Genomic DNA, 22,384 nt, shown 5'->3' with positions numbered 1-22,384 from the left:
TTGACTTGAACCAAAGCAGCATACACAAAACCATGCATACACAGAAGGCCATACAATCTCTGGAGATGTAGCACTTCATGGCTACTGAAACCATCATCATCCATGCACTGTGACACTCAAACATGAAATGAGACACGATGTATGACTTCAGCACTGCTAAAACGCCATGTCGGAAGCACGCACCACAACACTTAGACTACACTTCTTATTGCCACACATAAGGATATGTTTGCAAATATAAGAAATAGTAATATAACAGTAAGATTTTTCCATTAAAATAGATCTAATTATTTACATTACTAAAACAGAATTCGACACGTATTTTTATTGTAAGCCTTATTAAGTATCCATTTATTTAACATTCACAATGTTCTGTCAACCATACTATCAAGCCTCCTTCAAAAGTACAGCTATCTTATATTTTACACAAAAAAGTGATTAATCTCTGAAATCTGTGTGTGATGTCATATTCCAAGATTAATACAAATTTTTGTATACCACCAGGCTTCTTATGGTCAGTAATTACTGTTTCTCAGAAACATTAACATGTACACCTATAAGTTACATTTAAATTTATGCAGCTGCCATTATCACCAGATCTCTTGCACTTATTCTACGGAAAAAATTACTTCAAGTATAAATTGAGAAAATTCTGTACATTTCCTTAATCCAAATGCTAGAAAGGACGGGCATAAAACAAAAAACAACTCCCAGCAACATTTCTTAGTTTCGGTTGGACTACACTAAAAAAAATAAATTTGTAATTATCATAATCATTCATTCACTTAAACCTAAATATTAGTATATTCACATTAATAATTGAGCAGCTCGGCCTTCCTGTTCAAATGTTTCAGCAGCAATGGAACTCAAAACTGAGTCAGCTTTTTCCCCAAACAACTCACAAAACCATAGCAGTCATCAGTACACAGATTAACAGTGCATATGAACAGATACCTCTTCAGTCAAGAGATTCGTTATTTGATTCAGTTTTAGTGCTTTTAACAATACATTTTTAAATTAAGCATAGAGCATCATTTTGTAAATTCACCTGCCCTGTATTTTTTATTATTTAATAGAGACTAAAAAACACTTCAGCTAACTGCTTATTGTTTATTCTTCTACATAATAACCCCTATCAAAGTAGAACAACATTAATAAAGCAGGACAGCATTAGTAAAAAAATGGGAAAAAGTCAGTTTTCAGTTTAAGAGTGAATTCTCAGCTGCCTACTGTCCTGGTTTCAGCTGGGAGAGAGTTAGTTTTCTTCTTAGTAGCTGGTAGAGCACTGTGTTTTGGATTTAGGATGAGAATAATGTTGATAACGCACTGATGTTTTGGTTCTTGCTGAGCAGAGTTTACACCAGTCAAGGACTTCTCAGCTTCCCATGCTCTGCCAGGTGCACAAGAAGCTGGCAGGGAGCAGAGCCAGGACAGCTGACCCAGACTGGCCAAAGGGCTATTCCATACCATATGACGTCATGCTCAGTATATAAAGCCGGGGGAAGAAGAAGGAAGGGGGGGACATTGGGCGTGATGGCATTTGTCTTCCCAAGTAACTGTTACACATGATGGAGCCCTGCTTTCCTGAGGATGGCTGAACACCTGCCTGCCCATGGGAAGTAGTGAATGAATTCGTTGCTTTGCTTTGCTTGTGCGCACGGCTTTTGCTTTACCCATTGCACTGCCTTTATCTCAACCCAGGAGTTTTCTCACTTTTACTCTTCCGATTCTCTCCTCCATCCCACCGCGGGGGGGGGGGGGGGGGCGGGGGAGTGACCGAACAGCTGTGTGGTGCTTAGTTGCTGGCTGGGGTTAAACCACAACACCTACCTAAGAGTACAGCTAAAGGCAACGTTCATGTAAAGTTACTAAAAAAAAAAAAATCACTTCGCATTTATGCTGAATGACTGTTAGCAAGATATATGGACAGGTTATGAAGTGAGACAACTCAGACACACACATAAGAACTCATAAAACATTACTTACGTAAGTAAAACTAAGACTACCCTGAACTGAGTTACTTGCTCACTCTGTAGTTAAGAGCTAGGCATTTTGTCTTCAACTTCCATTGTTACCAATTGTTAGAAACATAACACACCTGTTTTCAAAATGACATTATATTCTAAAATCCAAAGCTCCAGAAAATTATTACTGCTTTACTTAAGTACTGGGAACACTCAATTAATGTGTGCACATATATCGCATTAGAGTACTCTTGTAAAAATCTTTTCTAACTCACTTCAAACTCTGGTAACTTTTTATCCTGTAACAACAGCAAGTGCAGGATGCCAGTCCCAAAATATTTTGAAAAATATAGACTGGAAAAAGTTATTTTATATTGTTTCTGTAAGTTCCATGAACAAAAATGATCACTTGTTACATTAATCTAGCTACAGTTTACTTCTAGCACTACAATCAAGTAGACTTGTTATTGAGATACTTCCTCATGATATGGTAAAATATCAATCTAGTAAATAAGTTACAATCTACCAATTGAGAAAGGAATTAAGAGATCATAATAAAGCAATGATAGTTTTGTCTTGGGAAGAGTTATAGCAGAGCACAGATCCTGATACACTATGCTGAGACCATGCTGTGCTGCATTTTCTTCCACAGACTGAAGTCAGAGGCAAGGTGGCTACGGCCCAGGAGGTGAGCTAGAGGTAATCTCAATAGCAATCTGAAACCCCATTGTCTTCTCCCAGATAAAAGTAGTATTTTTAGTGGTTCACAGTGAAAGATTAAAAAAAAAAAATCACCTATCACTACCTGCAATACAAAAGATAGATACTGGCACTGAAAGTGAGGCTGTCTCATGCGTTCTATATCCTCAATAGGATAAAAAACTGAAAGGTGTCATTGAACTTTCAAATCTCACACACACTCAAGCTGGTCTGAACTGAAATTAGACAAAGAACCACATTTTCATTACCATATTTTTTTTTCTTTACCTGCAGGAAAAAGCACTGAAGTACTGAATTTCGTTCTTGGCCTTCAGCCTATCAAACACCTTTTCAACACAGAAATCAAAGAACGAACTCTACACAGCAATGTCTACCCTAACAGTCAACATTAAACTGTGTATAACGTACCTTGTAACAAAGTGTTCAATCTCAAGCCTTAAGGCACTCTGCACCAAAAAAAAAAATCAGAAATTCAGAGTATTTCAAACTGAATTTGCTACATTTCCAAGCCAAAACTCAGTCAATCTGGAGAATCCTGACACACTCAAAAGGCTAAAATAAATATTCTACTGCACCTGATTACCAAAATAGTGAGCAGACTCCTCTCCCCTGCAACAGCAGTTAACCACCATGCACAAAAGCTTAGAACTTCCCTGGCTGCAACTTCTCAAGATTACATACAGTCTTTTTCTTACACTAACAGCATTTACTAGCTAATATGTACACAAGTGATCTGGTAACATTTCTGTATCTTCCAAAATCACATTATGCCAGCACTGCAATCTTCAACCACTAACCTAAAGGTAACTTTTTCATTACCACTGTCCAATTAGTACGATTCTGTTATGTCTGAGACAGGCTCTCATGACCTCAAAACTGAAAAATGTATTTTTAGATAGCAATGAAGAGCACATTTACCACAAGACATAGTACCAAACCATGGAAAAGATTCTTGTGTACAGAATGCAATACTTAGCACTCATTTCACACTGGCCATAACCTTTTAAAATACAATACCTTCTTCCATAGTATGCAAATATGTATCTTATACACGCACTGACCAATAGTCACCCTGTAAGAAAAGTGTTTGACTGCCAGTTTCAAGAGTGGAAGTGCTAATTAGACTTCAGCTAAAAGAGCAGAAGTACAAAAGTTCAGAAAAAGAAAATACCATTAACAATACTAAGCATCTGCCTTCTCTGAAACATTAATACAACAGTTTCAGAAGTAGGATAATCCACAGCTGAACAGATCTTTGTCTCTTTCAAATATGACCTCAAATGAAAAAGCTAAAATCTAACAATTGGTACCCCTTGTAGCTATAGACAGGTACTATAGTAATAGTCTGTTCTAAGTAAAACAGCAGCATTGCAGACACAAGCTCTACCAAGGCAGGTTAAGCAGCAGGAGCAACCTGCCATTCTTTTATTCCGCTTGTCAGACGGGTAAGTACAAGACAGTCCTCATTGACTTGTAAAGACTCCCAGCCATTACGATTAATGACCCACAGCTTTAAGAGATGTTAGAAAAAATCAGACAATAAAATTTGAGTGGTTTTTACACTCTTCAATACATAACAACACTAACTTCAGTACGTACACAGACTCCTTATTGCAAAAGGGAACTGAACCATACTGTAAATACCTACATGACAAAGAAATAAAGTATTTTAAACTAATAAGGTTTTTAAATTGAAGAAGTCCCACATAAAAAAAAAAACCAAAAACCACCAAACAAACTCAGCTTTACTGTTCCATACTCAAATTGAGCCAGCAGTTACTGATTTCTCTCCCCCTCAGTCCCTCCTAGTAGGGAAGCACACTGAATTTAGGTGCAGTTAAATTATGGGAATAGCACATGAAAAACATCTACAGCTCATCTTCTTACCATGAGGAGAAAGACTGATAGCGTAAAAGATGAATATAAAAATCAATAAAAAATACAAAACTCTTCTATTCATTCCAAAAGTCTTAATGTAATTTCAGGTACGAATTCAGCTGTAGTTTTATTTGTAGTACTGTGCTTAGGATAATGTATCAGTTTCTTATCATTCATACTTGGATATTAAGAAAAAATACTTTGAAATTTTATTGGAATTAAAGATATTTTAAATTCCATCTACAGGTTGCTCATTCAGTTGACTAGAAATTTCTGCATACTGACTGAATGATCTCAAACTTCATGACAAGAGCATGCTTAGTTACTGAATTACAAAATTTTGGCAGAAGAGGGACAGCAATTTTCATTAAAATCTCTATTAGTATATAAAACTTAAATGAAAGCTAAATAAAGATGTGACCAAAATCAGCCACATCTTTAAATTAAATTTAAGAACTATTTTTAATAAGTTTTAGATCCATTCCCCCCGAATAATTAAAAATGTTTCAAAAAAAGCCCAAAAGTACATAAAATGCTTCCTGCTTAAGAAAGATTCTTTACATTTTTTTCCTGACAAACACTTACATGCCCCTGCACATTCACAGGGATGTTCAGTAAAAAGCATATTTGAGAGTAAAGTTACAGACTATAAGCCTTCTTTATGAGCAGATTCTCTCCAAAGGAATAGTTTTGAAATGTTAATGCTTTTTCATGCAAGTCAAAAGTACTTTTTATTAAATACAAAGAATGAATATTCTCAGTTCAAAAGTCTTGTGTATAAAAACTGCACATCTACCATATTTCATGTCTATTTTTTCCTTGTTCTTTCAGGCAGCAGAACTATAAGATCCCCCAAATTTTCTTCACTCAAGCATGTCTTCCATCTTCATGGCATTCAAGAAGCAGAACAGCAAAACCCTTATCACAGAAATTAATAATAAGAAAAAATTAAGTCACAAGGTCATTAGAAAATAAAGAAAAAAGGATATTATAAGAATAATTAAGTAGACTTGTAGTAGACAAATACTGTTTGGAGATAAAGGAATACCAAGAAAACATACAATTTCAAAATGCTACTCTTTCCATCAAGGGTGCTCACAAGATCAGAGGAAGCACCAAGATGCTCTATTAAAAAGTGTCAGAAGGTAAGATCATCTGTTGCCCAATAACATTTTCTTTACTTGCTTTCAGGAAGATATTTCAAGAAAGTAACTTTCCAGAACTATTCATTCACATGTTAATGCCTCTCCCTCCTCCCCATGCCATTCCCAAATAAACTGGGATTTCAGAGGGGCTACAGGTATTTTATCTCTTAAGCTTCAGGTTATTTCACACTAAGTATGAGTCTGTTTGTAGTATAGCCTGTGGAATTAATAGTTCTTATTTGTGAAAAATGAAGTTTTGATTACAGGAAATAATGGCTCTGCTTACAAAATTGGGAAAGAAAGGGAGTACTATTTCCTTTTCACCAGTTGCTTCTGAAAACATTTTTTTGGAGTCACTTGCTATTAATAGATGTGTATGCATGTATACATGAGGAGAGCAAGTGGAAAGGCTATTTAATACAATAAAATGCAAAATAAGCAGTCCACACTCAAGCATAAAGCTACCAGCCAAATTACAAGAAGTCTTGTGTGAATAAACAAAAACAGCTAAGGAAAAGACTACTTCATCATGACCAAGAAAGCCTGCAAACATGGATTTTTAGAAGCTTAGAAGCCAGAAGGCTTCAGACAACTAGAACTGCTAGTACAGCAAGTAATTACTTATCAGAGAAACCCCCTATCTGCTCACAATTACTATATTTCAAATTTCTTCCAGCAATAACAGCTATTTTTATACCTCCTATGACAGACTTTTCTGCCTCTTGCACAATGAGGATATACTTTATTCAATTTACTCTCTCTGACAAAAGTACAACCACTGTCCATAAAGCAAGACTATCTACAGGGACAGATGTGGCATAAGATTTTTACTATCTCTTGTTCTATGTATGAAGGATTAGCTGCTTCCTGAATTTATCACTTGGTCCATCAACTTTCCACCACTGTGTTTTCCAGCTCTTCATGTGACAAAATTTCTTAAATCTACACTTGACAGTAAACACATCATGAAAAAAATCAGTAAAGTAAAACCAATTGCCTCAGATTACATGAGGACAGAAATTATATATTTCTGCAACTTTTTTTCCTAAAAGAATCTTAGGCTGTGTAACTTCATGGGCTTGAGGGCCCAACTCCTGCAAAGATGGGACAAGGGAGAGTGCTTCAGAAAGACCATGAATCAGCAATTTTTTTTTTTTTAACTTCTCTCTAAGAAGGTGGAAGCATGAATATTACTTTCTTCATGATGAGTCTTTCCCACAAAACCCATTAAAATGAGTCTCAAGTGAGATGCCTGAGAAAGTCAAACAAGACTCAAGAAGGAGCTTACAGGGTTCTATTCCTGCTGGGGGAGGCTTTTACTTTGGAATAAAAGCAGGCTACTTTGAAAACAGAGGAGGTCTATAACAAGGTTCTTCATAAATATTGAGATGGCTAGTAACTCATCAGCTTTTTCTTGTTTTCATCCCAAAGGTCTCACCAGCTTCATGCAAAGAATCAGACAGATCATTCTCCCTTACAGTACTTCAATAAGGCAACAGAGAAAGTGACAAAGTTGTTGCAACCAACAAAAAGGGTTACAAAGACAGAACGATATCTGAAGCAAAGCCTGACTTGCCTACATTCTTCATTAAACACAGTCCCTCAGTCTTATTCAGTAAACAAAAGTGTAAACACAGTTACATTTGCCAAGACATTTTTCCCAAGAAATATTGCCATAAGGGGTTCCTACCTCTGAGAAGCATTGCCTATTTTATGCAATCTGAACTAGTAATTACAGCTTTATTCTTACCTCCACTACACAACTCCTTAGCAATTTTAGATAGTTACACCTTGGTTTTCAAAGCTGCGTACTGTCCCTAACTTGTGGGTTGCCATGTCACATTAGTTAAGCAATTAAGATCTCTGCTTTCCACTTATCAGATGTTTCACAATGCTAGTCTAGTGTACACTGACAATTTACAACTACTTACAAAAAACCCAGACATTATACCCTGATGACTTTCCCCAATTAGCAAGCATCTAAGACTCAACATTTTGACTAGACATTCTATAACTTCATTTTCCATCTCTGAACAGGAATAGACAATGTCATGCCTTGCAAAGAGTTATCTCTAAAGATTCCTGGCTGCAGAGCATTCATACTACAGCATCAAAAAAGTTCTATATGACATGAAAGTATTGGAAAGTATGCTTCCCTAGAAGAGAGTCTTTAAAGAAGAGCACAAAATTTTTAAAGCTATCTAACTAGAGAAACAGTATCCAGTCTGTGCATCAATGAACATATGATTCTGAGTTTTTGAAAGTGAAAGTAGTACTAAAAAGTATTAAAATTCATAACACCACATACGTTCAATGCAACAAAATGAAAGTGGTATGGGCATGTTCATTTTGTATTCCCTGACTTTGAGATGACTTTTCAGCTTAATTAGTATTTTACAGCAGGTTAAGCATAACTTTAAAATCACCGTTACAAAATCCAAGATGCCTTTGATAGGAAAAAAACCCACAAGTGTGCATGTAGAAAACAACTATTAGTAGTCCATTTTATATAATAAAGTTCTAAATTAGTAAAAAATGGAAAAAAGTAACTAACTACATGACATATGAAAAACTATTCTAGGAATTAAAGGAACACTTTAAAGGAAAAGATATTGTAACATTTTTTTCCTAGGGTATAACTGATTTAGGGAAGATTTGTGCTCACTTCCTTAGTTTAAGAAGCTTCATATCTTGCTAACTAACTATATACAGTTTTGTGAAACGCACAAAAATATGTGAGAAGTTTTAGGTATCGCTCACCTATAAAACCAAAAGGTTCCCTCTTATGAGAGGACCATCATAAGAGTATTTTTGGGTGTAAAAGCACCAAGGGGACCAAAATGAGAAATTCAAATTTTAAACTGCATTTAAAGTTAAACATTTAAAAAAGTATTCAAGAGGCTTAAAACTAGTAAGCAGCAATATATACTCTATCAATGGAAGTGAAATAAAGTAAAACTCAGATTAAAGCAATTTAAATATCATAGCAACTTTAAATAAAAAAATCGGATTAGTAGATTAGCCGTCTGGTCAGCATTTATAGTGTTGATTCAAAGAGAACACATTGGGAATACCTTAAGACTGCTTAGTTTAAGGTATACCCATATGCACACAAATTCTGTCACATTTAAGACTTATTAAATAGTCTTAGGATTTCATAAACACACTTTGAAGAGTAGAACAAAAAAGTCTTACAATACTAGAAAAATTTATAGATTAATCCACTGACTCATGGAGGTTTTTTCTGCTTTAAGTAACTAGGGACACTTTATTAAATAAATTTATACCCCTAAACCAGAAAACTTCTGTGAAAAATTGATCCTGGATTACATCACAGTAAAATGCATGACACTGCTTTTTACCTCCAGATCCTAGCTGCTTGTAGAATCTGTATTCCAAATGTAGCTGTGGTGCTCTCGACTTCATTGGCTCCTGATTTAAAAACAAAAACAACATTTAAAACAAAGCCTCTCTGCCAAAGGCTAAAAACTAATACACTAACCTACTACCAGCCAAACCAACCCTACTGCTTTCCAAGGCACATGGGAAGTTTGAATGTTTCTCCTGAAATGACCGGTAATTAAGAAACCTAAACCTCAGTCAGGTGATAATATAGCATATAGGGACGTTTACATTTTGTATTGCTCCACAAGACTGGGGCCCAATATGCAAACCCAATCACAGACCTGCATAACTAATAAATAATTTGTCTCTCTAAAGCATGTGGGTGATGGGTCTTGCAGCTCTTAAAACGTGGCATTGATATGCAGTTTAACAGATTGAAAAGATCATTCATGCACCTGCTATACATGATGTATATATCAAAAAAGTTTTACTCTAGGATCTTGACAAAAAAATACCAAATCCTTCCACCAAATAGTAATAGCTTAGCAGAAATTAAGTAGCAACATTCTAAACTATAAATTCAAAACAAATAACATGCTCATCCCTTTCCTCACACCATCTTCTCCAGAAGCTAACAGTTTATTAACTCCGTTGTTTCCTAGTGGCACATCCACAGACCATAGAAACCATGAGCCAGTGTGCAATCATGAGATACTTAGTCCTCTTCCTCAACCCATCTCCCTCCAACACTCAGGTGTTTCAAATTGCTGCTACTGCTACAGCCAAAGTCCCTGACAGGTACATTTATGCATTTGATTTTGCCAGGATGCCAAAGGTTGAGGACCAAAAGCAAAAAGGGGCCAATGTGACAGTTTCTACAAAAAACAAATAGAGTTTAATAGATGCTTTTATGCTCCAGAGCATTCGTCCTAGCTGAACATTGGAATTCTTTGCAAAGAAGTGAGCAAGAACTTTCTGAAACAAAAAGAAACTTACCAAACTGAATTACTAAGCAAGACTAACAAAGTCACCAAAAGGTCCTACTCACAGTTTATGAGGAGAACACATGAAATTTATTGTCAAGTATTAAAGACAAATATCCCTTAACAAAACACTTTACAGTAAACATGGGCCTAAGCAAATCAGTGCAAGTATCAACCTTTAGTACTCAGCTTTCAGAGGTATAAGTAAAGCCACTATGAAGCATGTTACTGAAACATTTTAACCTTTTACAAAACCACACAAATTTAGCTACTAGTTTGCCTGCTGCAGTGTTATACAAGTCTTAGTTACAAAATATACCACTCTCTACATAGTCTCTAATTAAAGCTTGTAATTCTGCCTGCTAAGAGGAAAATATTTTAGTCCATAAAACCCTGCATGTCTCCTGAATATACTAAAACAAGACATTGGCTTATGGGCAGTGTGTAATTTTGTTCAATTATACAGTTTTGCCTTAATTGATAGTACATTAACAACTTAATCACAACTCAATGTTCTAAGATGTTTCCATAATAGGGATGAAAAGTATCTTGTATGTATTAAATTTACATAAATAGACCAAAAAAGTAATTCTCCTAGGGAAAAGAAACAGCTTCCAATTTTTGACATACACATCTACACTTTTTCAAATGAATGCTGCTTGTTCCAGACATCAGCAGGAAGGAGTTCTGATAAGCTTCCAGAAGGCAAATGTTCTCAAACAGTCAAAGAAGTCTACTTCAGAACTGCAGATGAGCCAAAGACTGAAGTTAAACCCTGTGTAGCAGAAAGACAATTAAATACTTTCACTCCCTCCAGTAATGGTGAAAAAATGTGGTAACGTGTACTTGTAGTCCATTCATGAGCTGACAGTCTTCTGGAATTGCCTTATTTTTGGGAGGAAGCTTAGGTATCTTCCTAACTGATCAGTAACTCCAAACATACAAAGGAAATTCAACCTTTTGGTCAACAGAACTTGTGAGAGGGCAAGCACAATAAACTCTTCACATAAAATTTGTTTTGCTCCTACACATCTCACTTTGCAGTATGCAGTGAACTACTGATAAATGAGAAAAGATTAGATAGATGAGGATAAATCAAGACAGAGGCATGTTAAATGTAATATTCTACCATAACATAAGAGTGAAGAATACTCTGTACACTGTAACTACATTTTTATGAATAAGTCTAAAAAGCATATTCAAGAATAAAAAAGAAATGGCAAATCATGGTTCTTTCTATTTTCATTAGTATTTCAGTACATTTCAGCATCTGAAAACAATCTTGGGAAAACATAACTGTTCAAACATCATGTTAATCCCAGAGGGCTTTGAAGCCCACTTCTCTTACTGAAAGAAATTAGTGTATTTTGTTTACTTAAACAAGCTCAGGTCTTCACTAAAGTATCCTGAAAGAACTGTTCCAGGATTTCTGCAATGTTCTGTAAACAACCTTCACTACACTGCTTTCACATGCAAGTCTAATTATTGCAAGGCTTCTATATTAAAACATAGGTAACTTCTTTTCCCTGCAAAAGAGCATTTCTTTCTCTTAATAAGGGACTTGGGGTCTTGCTGCCATCAAAGAACTGATGTGCAGTTTACTAAGCACCAGTTATCTGAGCAGCAGACAACAGCTCCTTAGTTCATCAGGGAGGTTCTTCTGAACCATGTTTTTCCCCTCCTTTTTTCTTTTGTGGGATGCTTATACATTCAAACAAAAGGATAAAGACAGCTGAAACATGAAATCTGTTTCAAGTTCATAAGGGGGGGGGGGAGGGGTGCAATTATTTTTGTGCCAAATACATGGAATAAACTACTATACAATTTTCAAAATATGCCACTTGCCTCTTAAAGGGCTTTGAGAAAACAGTTTACTTACTTTAACCATAAGGGTAGAAATTTTCAAAAACTCTGATGTTAACTCAAAGCACAATTAAACATTCAGCTACTACCTACTTTTCATGTTTTCAGTAATCCAGTGAGAACTGCTACTCAGTATATTTTCTGTCTCTGCTTCATATTTTCTTAAGCAACAACAAATAAAAGCTATTTTCAGGAAAAAATTCTTTAAGAGGTCGGGCTCTTGTTACAGAAAAAGATCAGTCTGTTAAATGGAGTTGTACTTGATTTGGATTTACTACAGCCTTCTAGAGAGGTTCTGAAATGGTATAATTCTTGACCGCAATAATTCTTAAAAAACAAAAGAGGAAAAAAACATTCCAGCCTTGGAAGCAGCCACAATCTTCTTTCCACACACACCCCACTTATAATTTTAAGGATTAAAACCTTAACAATCGAACGATTAATGATTCAATGAATTAAAGATTACAGATTAAAAGCAGCAGTGACTAACTCATAACTTGCTATCTTTCACACATAGACAAAAAAAAAATTGACTTATTTCCAGAAACAGCTCAAGCAGAAATTCCTTTAGTTGGTATTTGGTTAGTGGTTAAGCATCCTACAGAGGAGGTAAGTTTGGGCAATGGAGAAATTTGTCAAAGGGAAAGGGAAGAAGAATGAAGGAGAGGGAAGAGCTGAACAGGGAACAAGAGATTTAAGTGAAGTAGAGGGTCACGTAATAAAAGTAGTAAATCTAACAATAAATGAAGAGGTGAGCAGGAAAGATACAGTTCATGTAAACCAGTTATTGCTGAAGAACTACCTGATCACAAGATACCAATTTGTATACTAACAGACCAGCAGAAACATACAAATACTGCTAGACAGCGCACAACTGATAAAGTCTAGTTCTTAAGAGTCTTATTCCAGTTCTCAAAAAAGTGTGTTCTAGCTTTCGAACTTGAGTATCTGCCCAAACAGAAGAGGCCATAATGAAAGAAGTCAGATTAAGATCCCAGATCTGTAGCCATTTTACCAGAATAAATATGTGTTTACATATAAAGTGCATATATTGTATGACCCTCAGGCCTCACACAGAAAAATTGAAGTGCTTAAACTATTTCCTTACACAAATAAGTCCTGAAGTTGCCATAAGAATCATTAATAAGAACATACTTGTATAACTTTGTCCATGAGGGAAATATTAATTCAACAAAATAAAAAGTTCAGGTCAAAACAGTAGTTATAAAATCCATTTACTTTTCATATCAGCAGCAATCTTGAAAGCTGCTGTATAAATGCCGCCATGATAACTCATGTTCTTGAAAGAAACCCACACAACCCTCCTGCACTAGAGTATACAGTTACCATTTATACACAGAACACCTGGCATAAGAGATGTCTTGCTGCTCACAAGAACACAAGTACATCAACAATGGAATACTACTATGAGGAACACAAATATGATTTTAGGATACTGCAGGAGAGACATTACCACAACTGTACCTGCCAAGGGTTACTACTCAAACTAGAGTACATATATAATTCAGGTAATCCCATTCAGGAGGGCTAAACTTGAACTACAACAGGTGCAAAACAGAGAGGAAATTAAGAGTACCTCATTTAGGATAACAAAACAAAGACTGAGCATAGGCCTAATGACTGTTCTCAAAACACAAAGGGACTAAGTGCCAGAGATGGGGAAAAACTGTTAGCCTTACATTTTAAAAGGGAAAGGATGGTATACCACAAGCAAGGTCAACCTACCCAACTGTTAGAATAAAGTCCTGGCACTGTCTCCAATAGGAGACAAAAACCAGCAAGAAAGCAAAATTAACTAAATTAAATCCTATGATTTGATGCAGCTGCTTTTAACATACTGAATGTTGTGACCCAAACCCCTTCGAATTTGGAAACAAATTCAGAGAGCTGAAAGATATTAAAAAAAAAAAATGAGAACCATATTAGAAGAACCTACTAGTTCTACCTGCTAATAAACGTATTTTTACCTTACAATGATGATGCAAGCTCCAGTGTTGATTTTCATTATGATTCTTTTCATCTGGTGTTTATTGCAAAGACACTATAGCTTTTCATACCATCAAGGTAAGAGGACAACTTGAAAAGTTAACTACATATTCAGAGTTCTTTAAGCACTAGTAGTAAATTATAGACATACTTTACTACACTGTTTCTTTAGTGACTTCGAAGTAAGTTTATTGAATTATGATACTTCAAGCTTTTTGCACAGCTGTAAATGAACAGCTGTAAGACTGAGTAATTTGGAAACAAAGTAAAAGTTGCCACTGAACAGTACCTTTGAAAGTTAAAATTGGTTGAAATAGCTGAGTTTATTAATAGTTACTATATAATAAAAATGGTTTAACCAAAACCAACTGATCAGATTAAAACGTTCTCTTTTAAAAAAGCTCTACATCAAGTAATTAGTGCTTAAAAAAAAAATCAGTCTTGCAAACTATTTCTGAATGTGCTTTACAGTAAACAGCCTTTAATGCGGAATTCTCAGACCATTTTCCAGTTTTACCAGACATACAGAATAAGTTCAAGATATTTTAACACCAAATGAATTCAAATCTGGTATAATGCACAAATGATAACCTTCAAAACTGCATCCAATGTTGCTATTCCAAACTGTAACTTGGATGTATATCTGTAACTACTCCTGCAGTAAATATTTCTCTAAGCAAGAATAGTGACACAAATATTTTTCAGGAGTTCATTATATACATTTGTAATGCTTTTTAGATTCCCCCTCTAAAGCCATGTCTTTCTGTTTCATAGTTTACCTTTCATTTTATGGAACCAAAAATTTACCATACCAAGCTATGAAAAACCTTCTGTCCTACTGCAGCAACAAACAGATTAATGAGAGTTGTAAAATTCCTTCAATGACAAGAAGTAAACAACTTAATTTCATCTTGAAATACTTTGGTTACAAAACCAGTCATTTACCAAGAAGTTAAAAGTATCCAGAAGCAAAACATGGAGTCAACTGAGTAGTTCTGATTGTTGTAGAAGTCACTTTCTAGCTCAAATAGAATCCAATACATAGCATTAGGAGCAAGGCCTGTTGGAACCTTAGACTGCAAGCTGTGAACTTCTGCCGAGATACACTGACCATATGCTGAACTCTTAGTTAGCTACATGAAGGAAGGCCCTGAAACTCGTGCAAACCAGGAAGATAAGGCAGCCACAACCATCGGCAGAAGCTGCAGCTATTCAAGATAAGAAAAGGAATGACCTGCCTGGAGACAGGGAAAGGATCCAATAAGGAACAGGACGACCCCAGACCCAAATATTAATATTGGACTTAACCATCACATGAGGGGAGGGGAACTTAGGCTGTAAGGGTAAAATTGCCCAGGGATTTCTTTGTGCGGGGTCCGTCCCCAGAGGCACCCAGCTCAAGCTGCTCTTCACCACTGTACCACTCAATAAATTCGCCTGGCATATATCATGTTGGAGACTCTGCTTTGGAAGAACCTAGGGTTAAGCCTGAGGAGAGAAAAAGCACCTGAGGGTGAGTGTTTGTGTGAGCGAGGAGTCGAAAAGGGGCACCCATCAGCTCAATGGAGCTGCCCGCTGCGAAGGGACTCCGGTCCTAGCAGTTAAAAACTCAGGTGGTTTGTGTGCAACTCCCTGAATGGCGTGTGAATGCTCGGGCAGCTGCTGCTCCCTTAACACTGATGAAAGATTCGGAAAAAGCACAACAGTGACATATTAACAGAATATCCAAATTTACCATGCTTGTAAGTGAAGGAAACATTTTATACATGACTGCAAATAAAACATGTCTCCCAAAACAGATGTGCAAAGACCAATGATTACAGATGAAACACAGTTTGGGGTGGGAATAAGTGTATTAAAATACAGGCAATCTGCAGAATTTCTGGAGCTTCTCTGTAGTCCGATTCACATTAAATTTGGTGTTCCTTTGGTCGTTGCACAAAAAAGGAATCTACTAGGAAGACTGCTGAGCATATCCTTGAAGCATCAGTCAATCATCATCGACTTCACAAAAAAAAAATATAGATTTAGCTCTGAGAACAGTGACAACAATTAACACTCATTTTATTCAATATAGCCAAAGCATATAATTACATCTATCACTAACTGCTTTCATCTAGTCAGTTTAGAACATACAAGACTATTAAGGATTTCAATTAAGGGAATCAAACCACTATCTATGAAAGGAAAATTCTGATTAGTTTCTCATCCCAAATCCTTAAAAATAAAAATTAACTTACCAGCTTAATTGCCATATATTCATTTGTGTATAAATTTTTTCCTTGAAAAAAAGAACAAAAACAAGAATGTGAGACATTGGCTTTCCTGTTCAAGTAAAAAGCCATTTAAACTTCAAGAAAGTCTTTGAAACATTTTTGATTTAAGGTGCTAGGTGTTCTGATAGTGACTTAAACTGTGACTTTATTAGTCTGATACCATAAAGACAACGTTGTTCTTGAATAGTGCAAGAAGTGGCAGTTTCACTGAGAGTTTCAGCTATTTCATCAAGTTTGAAAATTTTTTGTACACTAGAAAAGCTTGAAAATTGGTCAATTACTGTAAGTGGAATGTGATATTCTACATTTTCATATTTATTGCTGAAAACTAAAATTTATTTTAAAATTATCACATGGTTTTGGAACATCAGACACTAATTAAAGTTAGAATTAACTAGGACTATTTTTTTTCCTCAATTCTGTAGCTTACTAAGCTTAAAGTTAGGACAAACAGGGCAAGAATATTGCCCAGTTAAATGCTTACACCATTTGGAAAATACATCTGCTGCTTTAAAGTGATTCTGTAACTGGATAAGCATATTTCAATAAGCATTACTTCAAATTGTATGGTATGACTAAAATATTAAACAAGCTTTATAGGTATAAAATTAAAAAATAAAGGAAAAAATAAGCTGTCACTTCTGACACTTTTTGTTTCTCTACAGTCTTCAAATGAGTTTAGTGTGTATTATTTTAATGACAATCCTATTTTCTCTCTGTAGCATTACTCAGGTCCAAATTTCCCATGTTTAGCTTGGGTTTGTTAAAGAAATCAAACAAGGAAAAGACATGGATCAAGACAAAAAGGTTCCCTGTAAAGACAGCTACTGTTATAGTCAAAGACTGAGATCTCAGCTCTAATCCTTACTTTTAAAAACAGAGTATTCTTGCAAAGCTGAAAAAAGACGTATTAAAACCATGTGTCTTATTAAGGGATCAACTTTACAAAAAGCAAATTACTTGAAGGCTGTACAATAACAAACACAGAATCAGTATGGGCAGCACGCCCTAATCTGACCACCAAAAGAATCGATAATTCACATACCTATCCAGGGACTAGAGTGGAAATTCAGGCATCTTAAATAGTTATTTCTTATCTTACAATCATCTGAGTTACATTTTTCACAAAAAGTATACTTTAAGTTGCTTCTGTGTCTTGCCATGCTATCACAATCTAGAAGACACTAAAAGAAACTCTTGCAGGGGCCCTGCTTGTTCAGTCTATTAGATACATAAACCAGCTACTGGCGTAGCTAACAAATCCAGTTAAAGTGACTGGATATTGGGTCCCAGTAGCCAAATGCAGTAATGACAGGCTTATTCTGAAGAAACAGCAGAAGGCACATTATAACTTTCCAAGGGGTGATTCAAGACAATTGTCTCTTTAAAATACGGAAGATTTGACACCACTGTTAATCTATCTCTAAGCACAGAACAGGTATTGCATAATGCATCACATGCAGCAGCAACAAGCTCTCTTAACTGTAACTCAGAAGAGCCTTAATCTTAACAGCTCAATAGTCAAAACAATTTAGTCCTTTGGAAGTTCATGGTTGCACATCACATACACTCCTTTGCTATATACAGCCCATTTACCATTTGATCCACAAGCCACTACAGGATTCTGGCCATCCCTTTCTTCTCAGGTGAAAGAACTACAATGGCTACTGATTTATAACTGATTTTTTATCTCCTGAAGTGCAACTTCACCATTCTAACAACTTTATTCATCCTTTAAGTCTTTAAGATTCGACCCTAACACACATGCTCAAAACATATTCCAGCTTGCAGAAGTACGTAAAACAAATCAAGTGTTTGTGTACATCTTTGTAGGAGAGATGCCCATTTCAAGTTACTTGCTACTGGAGCAATGTAAGTGCAAAAATAATAAATTTAAATCAGAATCTGTAATGCCAATCTTAACTCCTGCTTTCGGCAACTTACATTTAAAACATGTGACCCCACAAATAACAATAAATAAGGATTTGAAATATCTACTATACATGCAAAAAAAATCAGACATAAGAGAAATCATGTACTTGTCCAGGTGGCTGTTGCAGGACAGTACACTACACTATTATCTTCGTCTTATTTGACTTGTTTGTCCTATTTTATTTCAATACTATCAGACTAAGTCTTAACTACTTTAACATTGCATTTAAAATGAAATAGATAATTTCACTCTGTATCTGCTGCAAGCAAATGAGTTAATCTGATATTTAATTGAAATAGATAATCAACTCTACACTGTGACCATTCCAAGATAACAGACAGGGGAAAAAAAATTAACTTTATTAGTTTACAGTTGCCTTCAGTAGTAAGTGTGACACTAATTATAATGGTTTGATTTAGTTCATGGAGAGGTTTAAGAGAAAAAATTATCATTCAAAGCCAGTTTAGAAAAATTCAGGACAAGTTGACTTGTGATCTGCAGATGCACATATATAACACTGTAAAGTTCCAAATATGTCAATCTTGTTTAACTATTGATAGGAATAACAAGAGTACCTCTTATTGAGACTATGTTAAATTCAGTATCCTCAGTCAGAGCTCCAGCAATGTTATCTTTCATCTCTATACAGTATTAATATGCTAAGCTTGTTTACATTCTGACTCAGACTAGACGTAAGGCCCCCAGAAAGCACTGTATTAAAAATGTTATATTTTATGCACGTTATAAACATGCATATATAAACATGTTATATTTTATGCAAGCATTATATTAGAAACATTGTCTGAAGGACAATGAGTAGTAGTTCTATGAGAGGCAGAAGAACAACAGACAACACCTACATAGCCCACCCTACTCTCAAATACCCTACTTTCAAACCCATCTCTCTTTAAACCTTGAAGCAGTGCATTAACTCAAGCCTTCCAGGAATACTGGAATAAATTCTTGCCATTAAGTGTCAAGTTATATTTGCTAACACATACAGAATTCCCAGATCTTGAAAACCCTGGCTAATCATGCTGTCATCATGGAAGTTTAAGTCTCCCAAACTAAACACATACTCTTCAAAAGCACACACCCATCATTTAGTGTCTGTTTTAATAAGTGATAAAATCTCCAGCTTTGCTGCCCAAATTCTTCAATATTCCACAGGTCCTTCTCCATCTGTCCCTTCTTCATCATTTGATTTTCGTCCATCTATTCAGCAGGGAACTAAGTGACTGAATTACCCATCTCCCAGGTTCTCTCTACAGATGGATTCTCACTGGCCCTGTCTAAGAGCAGCTCACTGTTTAGCCCCACTACACTGGTGCTGATGGAAAGGAAACCAAGGAATCCAAGCGTCTGCTGCTATTAAAAACATTGTAGTGCCTGCTACACTGTCTCCAAGAGAGCTCCAAGACCACAGTACTATAAGCCAAACCTACAAGAGGAAGATATTTCACATACACTTAGTCCCAAATCCATCTGAATAAACTGCTTCAGGAAGCCAGGAAAGGTAGAAAAATACAAGAACCATGAAGTAATTTCCAGCATCTCGGAAGAGACAAACTGACTGAGTTTAGGATAGCACTGCACACAGTCATGAAACATTTTTAGTCCCAGAAAGCCTCCTGCTACAAAGATTCTTAGTATGTGATAGAACTTGCACTGGCCAGGGTCAAGGCACAAAAGATATGCAAGGCAAATTTAACCTATCTGAAGCTTGGAAGTAGTCTGAAGAGCTGTATGGTGTGTTCACGTAGACATTTTCATGCCTAGACTGCATACAATGGCCTTGAATAATGTAAACTGAAATAAAGAAACAAGGATCTTACCTAACCGTAGTTCTCCAAAATTACCGCATCCAATTTTTTTGCCAACTCTGAAGTTAGGTCCAACCATTAACACTCCAGAATTTGAAGAACCAGTTCCACGTGGATTATGGCCTGACCTCCCACTAGGCCGTGCCATTCTTTCATCTGGCTTGTCCTTGTCTTTTTTTTTATTATCCATGTCAAGTTTATGGTACTCCACTTTGATTTCTTCCTCTTTTTAAAAATTAGTTTGAGCAAACTCCAGTTGGACAATGTGAGAATGAAAACCACCAGTGAAGTGCCCAGCTGGTTACTGTCAGTAAGCAGTCAACAGCAGGGTGTTCATCCCATTCGCAAAGCTTTGGTACTATCTGTAGTAAAAATATATCTCCAGAACGCACAACACCAGCAATATTTACTAGTATTTACAGGAATTCTGTTAAATAAAAAGAAAGTTATTCAACACAGTAAGATTCTTGTACAAAATTACCTCTCCCTTCAACTAGTCATACAATTAAGCTATAACTATATTTGCTTTACAGACCCTCTATGAAAAGCATTACTGTAAGGTTAAAGCCTCTGATTCTAGCCCATAATGGCAAGAGATATTGGTGTGACCGAAGTGAGCTAAAAAAAAATCTCAGGCTTAATGCAATAGATTTTTTTCAAAAAAAACCACCCCACCTATAAAACTACTTCCTGACTCAGTAGACACACTTAAAATTGACATTTAGACACTCACTACATCTTATACCACCTCTGCAAAAGAAAGCATTTGATTTCTGATTCCCGCCCCCCCCCAGTAGTATCTGTTGGTCTAAGGAAATGCTCAAGCTGCACAGTTATTGAAGTTATAGAAAGATATTAAAACTTAAAATGATTCCATTATCTTTTCTGAATTACGATTTCTGAGATGCACAATTTATAAACTTATGGCAAGGATACTTCAGTTCTTTCAGTAACTCTTAGAGTCTAAAAATAAAATATTTTTACTTATTCTCCCCTGCCCCATTTAATTAAGTCATAAATTTGCTTCCCCACTCCCCTTGTTCACCATGTAGCATCATTGCCCAGACACTAATTCCAACATGGATTTCAGCAAAAACATAATGTTAGCTTACTACTGCAATAAAGAATCCCAAGAAAGCTTTCATTTTTATCTTGCCCATAAGAATAGTGGGTATTTTCTGTTTGACAACAGCAGTTTAAAAACCCAAAATTCAGAAGATAGTTGCCTACTATACAGCCAAAATTTCAGGGTGAGTTAAGTATCTGTTCAAAATTACTTTGCTACATTTGCTTCCATGTTGGGAATACAATGCAGTAAAAGAAAGTATCCTCTGAAAAAATAATGTATATTTCGTATGCTACAGCCTATTTTAAAGATAGTCATCAGGAGTTTATTTTAAACACTTTGAACAGAAGATACTTTCATTTCTTAAACCCATTTCTCAAAAAGTAAAATTATTACTCACATCATAGCTTATTACAACATTTTAAAAATCAAAGAGCCAGTACAGAAAACATACCAAACAATATGAAAAACCAGCCAAATAATTGCATCTGCTGAATCATGGACATTCATAGCATGGTCATTAATAGACAACATTTAAAAATTACTAACCAACAGCTGACTAACTTATCACCTGAACAATGAAGCACATGGGAATTTGTTTGGCAAAGAAACATGATCACCTTATTATGAAAGGGGGAATAAAATACTTGTTCAGAGAACAGTCAAAAACCACAAATGCAGGTTCCAATCCAAGTAGACTTGCTTAATGCAAGGGAAAAGGACTTCAGCAGTGAGTAATGAATGCAGTGGCGTGGTATGGCATAGACAGAGGCATTTAAGAGAAAAATACAAGCACATTTGGCTACAATAGTCTGGCAGGTTCAAGCACCACCACTAGACATCCTGAAGTCACTTTCCAAACCACAAGTCTCAGAAGAATAGATTCAATGAGAGTCTATTCGCCCACTGTGCTACAAAAGCTAGAGAAAAAATAAGAAAACTAGAAATGGAGTGTGTTGAGGTAGGACTTCAAGGGCACATTTAGTACTTAAAAAGAAGGTCAGTACATTTGCTGCAGCAGAATGCATAAATATTTTAAGTATGAAAGAAAAAACCTTATGGTTCATATCTTACTGGTTCTCCAGTGAGAAATAACAGGGTAAACAATCCTAGAATTTAAGTGCTGATACACAGGCTTCATGACAAATAGAAGCAATACACCTAAGTACAGCATATTACTGCCATCACCAAAGAGGAAAAAAGCATAGACAGTTACTAACATAATGCTTTGGTAATCTCAGTAGCAGTGGAAAGTCAAACTTTCTGGCATTATTTTCCACATGCCAAAATCTACATACTATCAAGTGCTGAAAGACATATCTTGGAACAGGCTAGAAAGGCACTAATAGTTCATACCAGTGATACCAATGGGCTCCACAAC

At 35.8% G+C, this 22,384-nt stretch overlaps 1 protein-coding gene across 13 annotated transcripts in view; it reads right to left on the bottom strand.

Annotated features, from left to right (window-relative positions):
- The window catches only part of CSNK1G3 (casein kinase 1 gamma 3), an 85,027-nt gene that overhangs the window by 45,125 nt on the left and 17,518 nt on the right, over positions 1-22,384 (bottom strand). For 10 of the 13 annotated variants that reach the window (XM_087741985.1, XM_087741988.1, XM_087741992.1 and 7 more), the window contains 3 exons: positions 19,950-20,364; positions 16,146-16,186; positions 9,070-9,139 (listed from right to left, as the gene is read on the bottom strand). The exons of 1 other annotated variant lie outside the window; for it this stretch is intronic. In XM_087741985.1, coding sequence (XP_087598111.1) covers positions 9,070-9,139; positions 16,146-16,186; positions 19,950-20,127 — 289 coding nt within the window. In that variant the 5' untranslated portion in view covers positions 20,128-20,364. Of the gene's footprint in view, positions 1-9,069; positions 9,140-10,665; positions 10,803-16,145; positions 16,187-19,949; positions 20,365-22,384 lie in introns of those variants that run through there. 2 more of the 13 variants (XM_087741994.1, XM_087741989.1) reach the window with 2 other exon arrangements.

Source organism: Nipponia nippon, unplaced genomic scaffold (genome assembly GCF_047370975.1).
Source record: "Nipponia nippon isolate SJK-2023a ecotype South Korea unplaced genomic scaffold, ASM4737097v1 scaffold_8, whole genome shotgun sequence".
Classification (NCBI taxonomy): Eukaryota; Metazoa; Chordata; class Aves; order Pelecaniformes; family Threskiornithidae; genus Nipponia; species Nipponia nippon.
The sequence above is the reverse complement of the archived record's forward strand: the minus strand, read 5'-3'. Positions and strand labels throughout refer to the sequence as shown.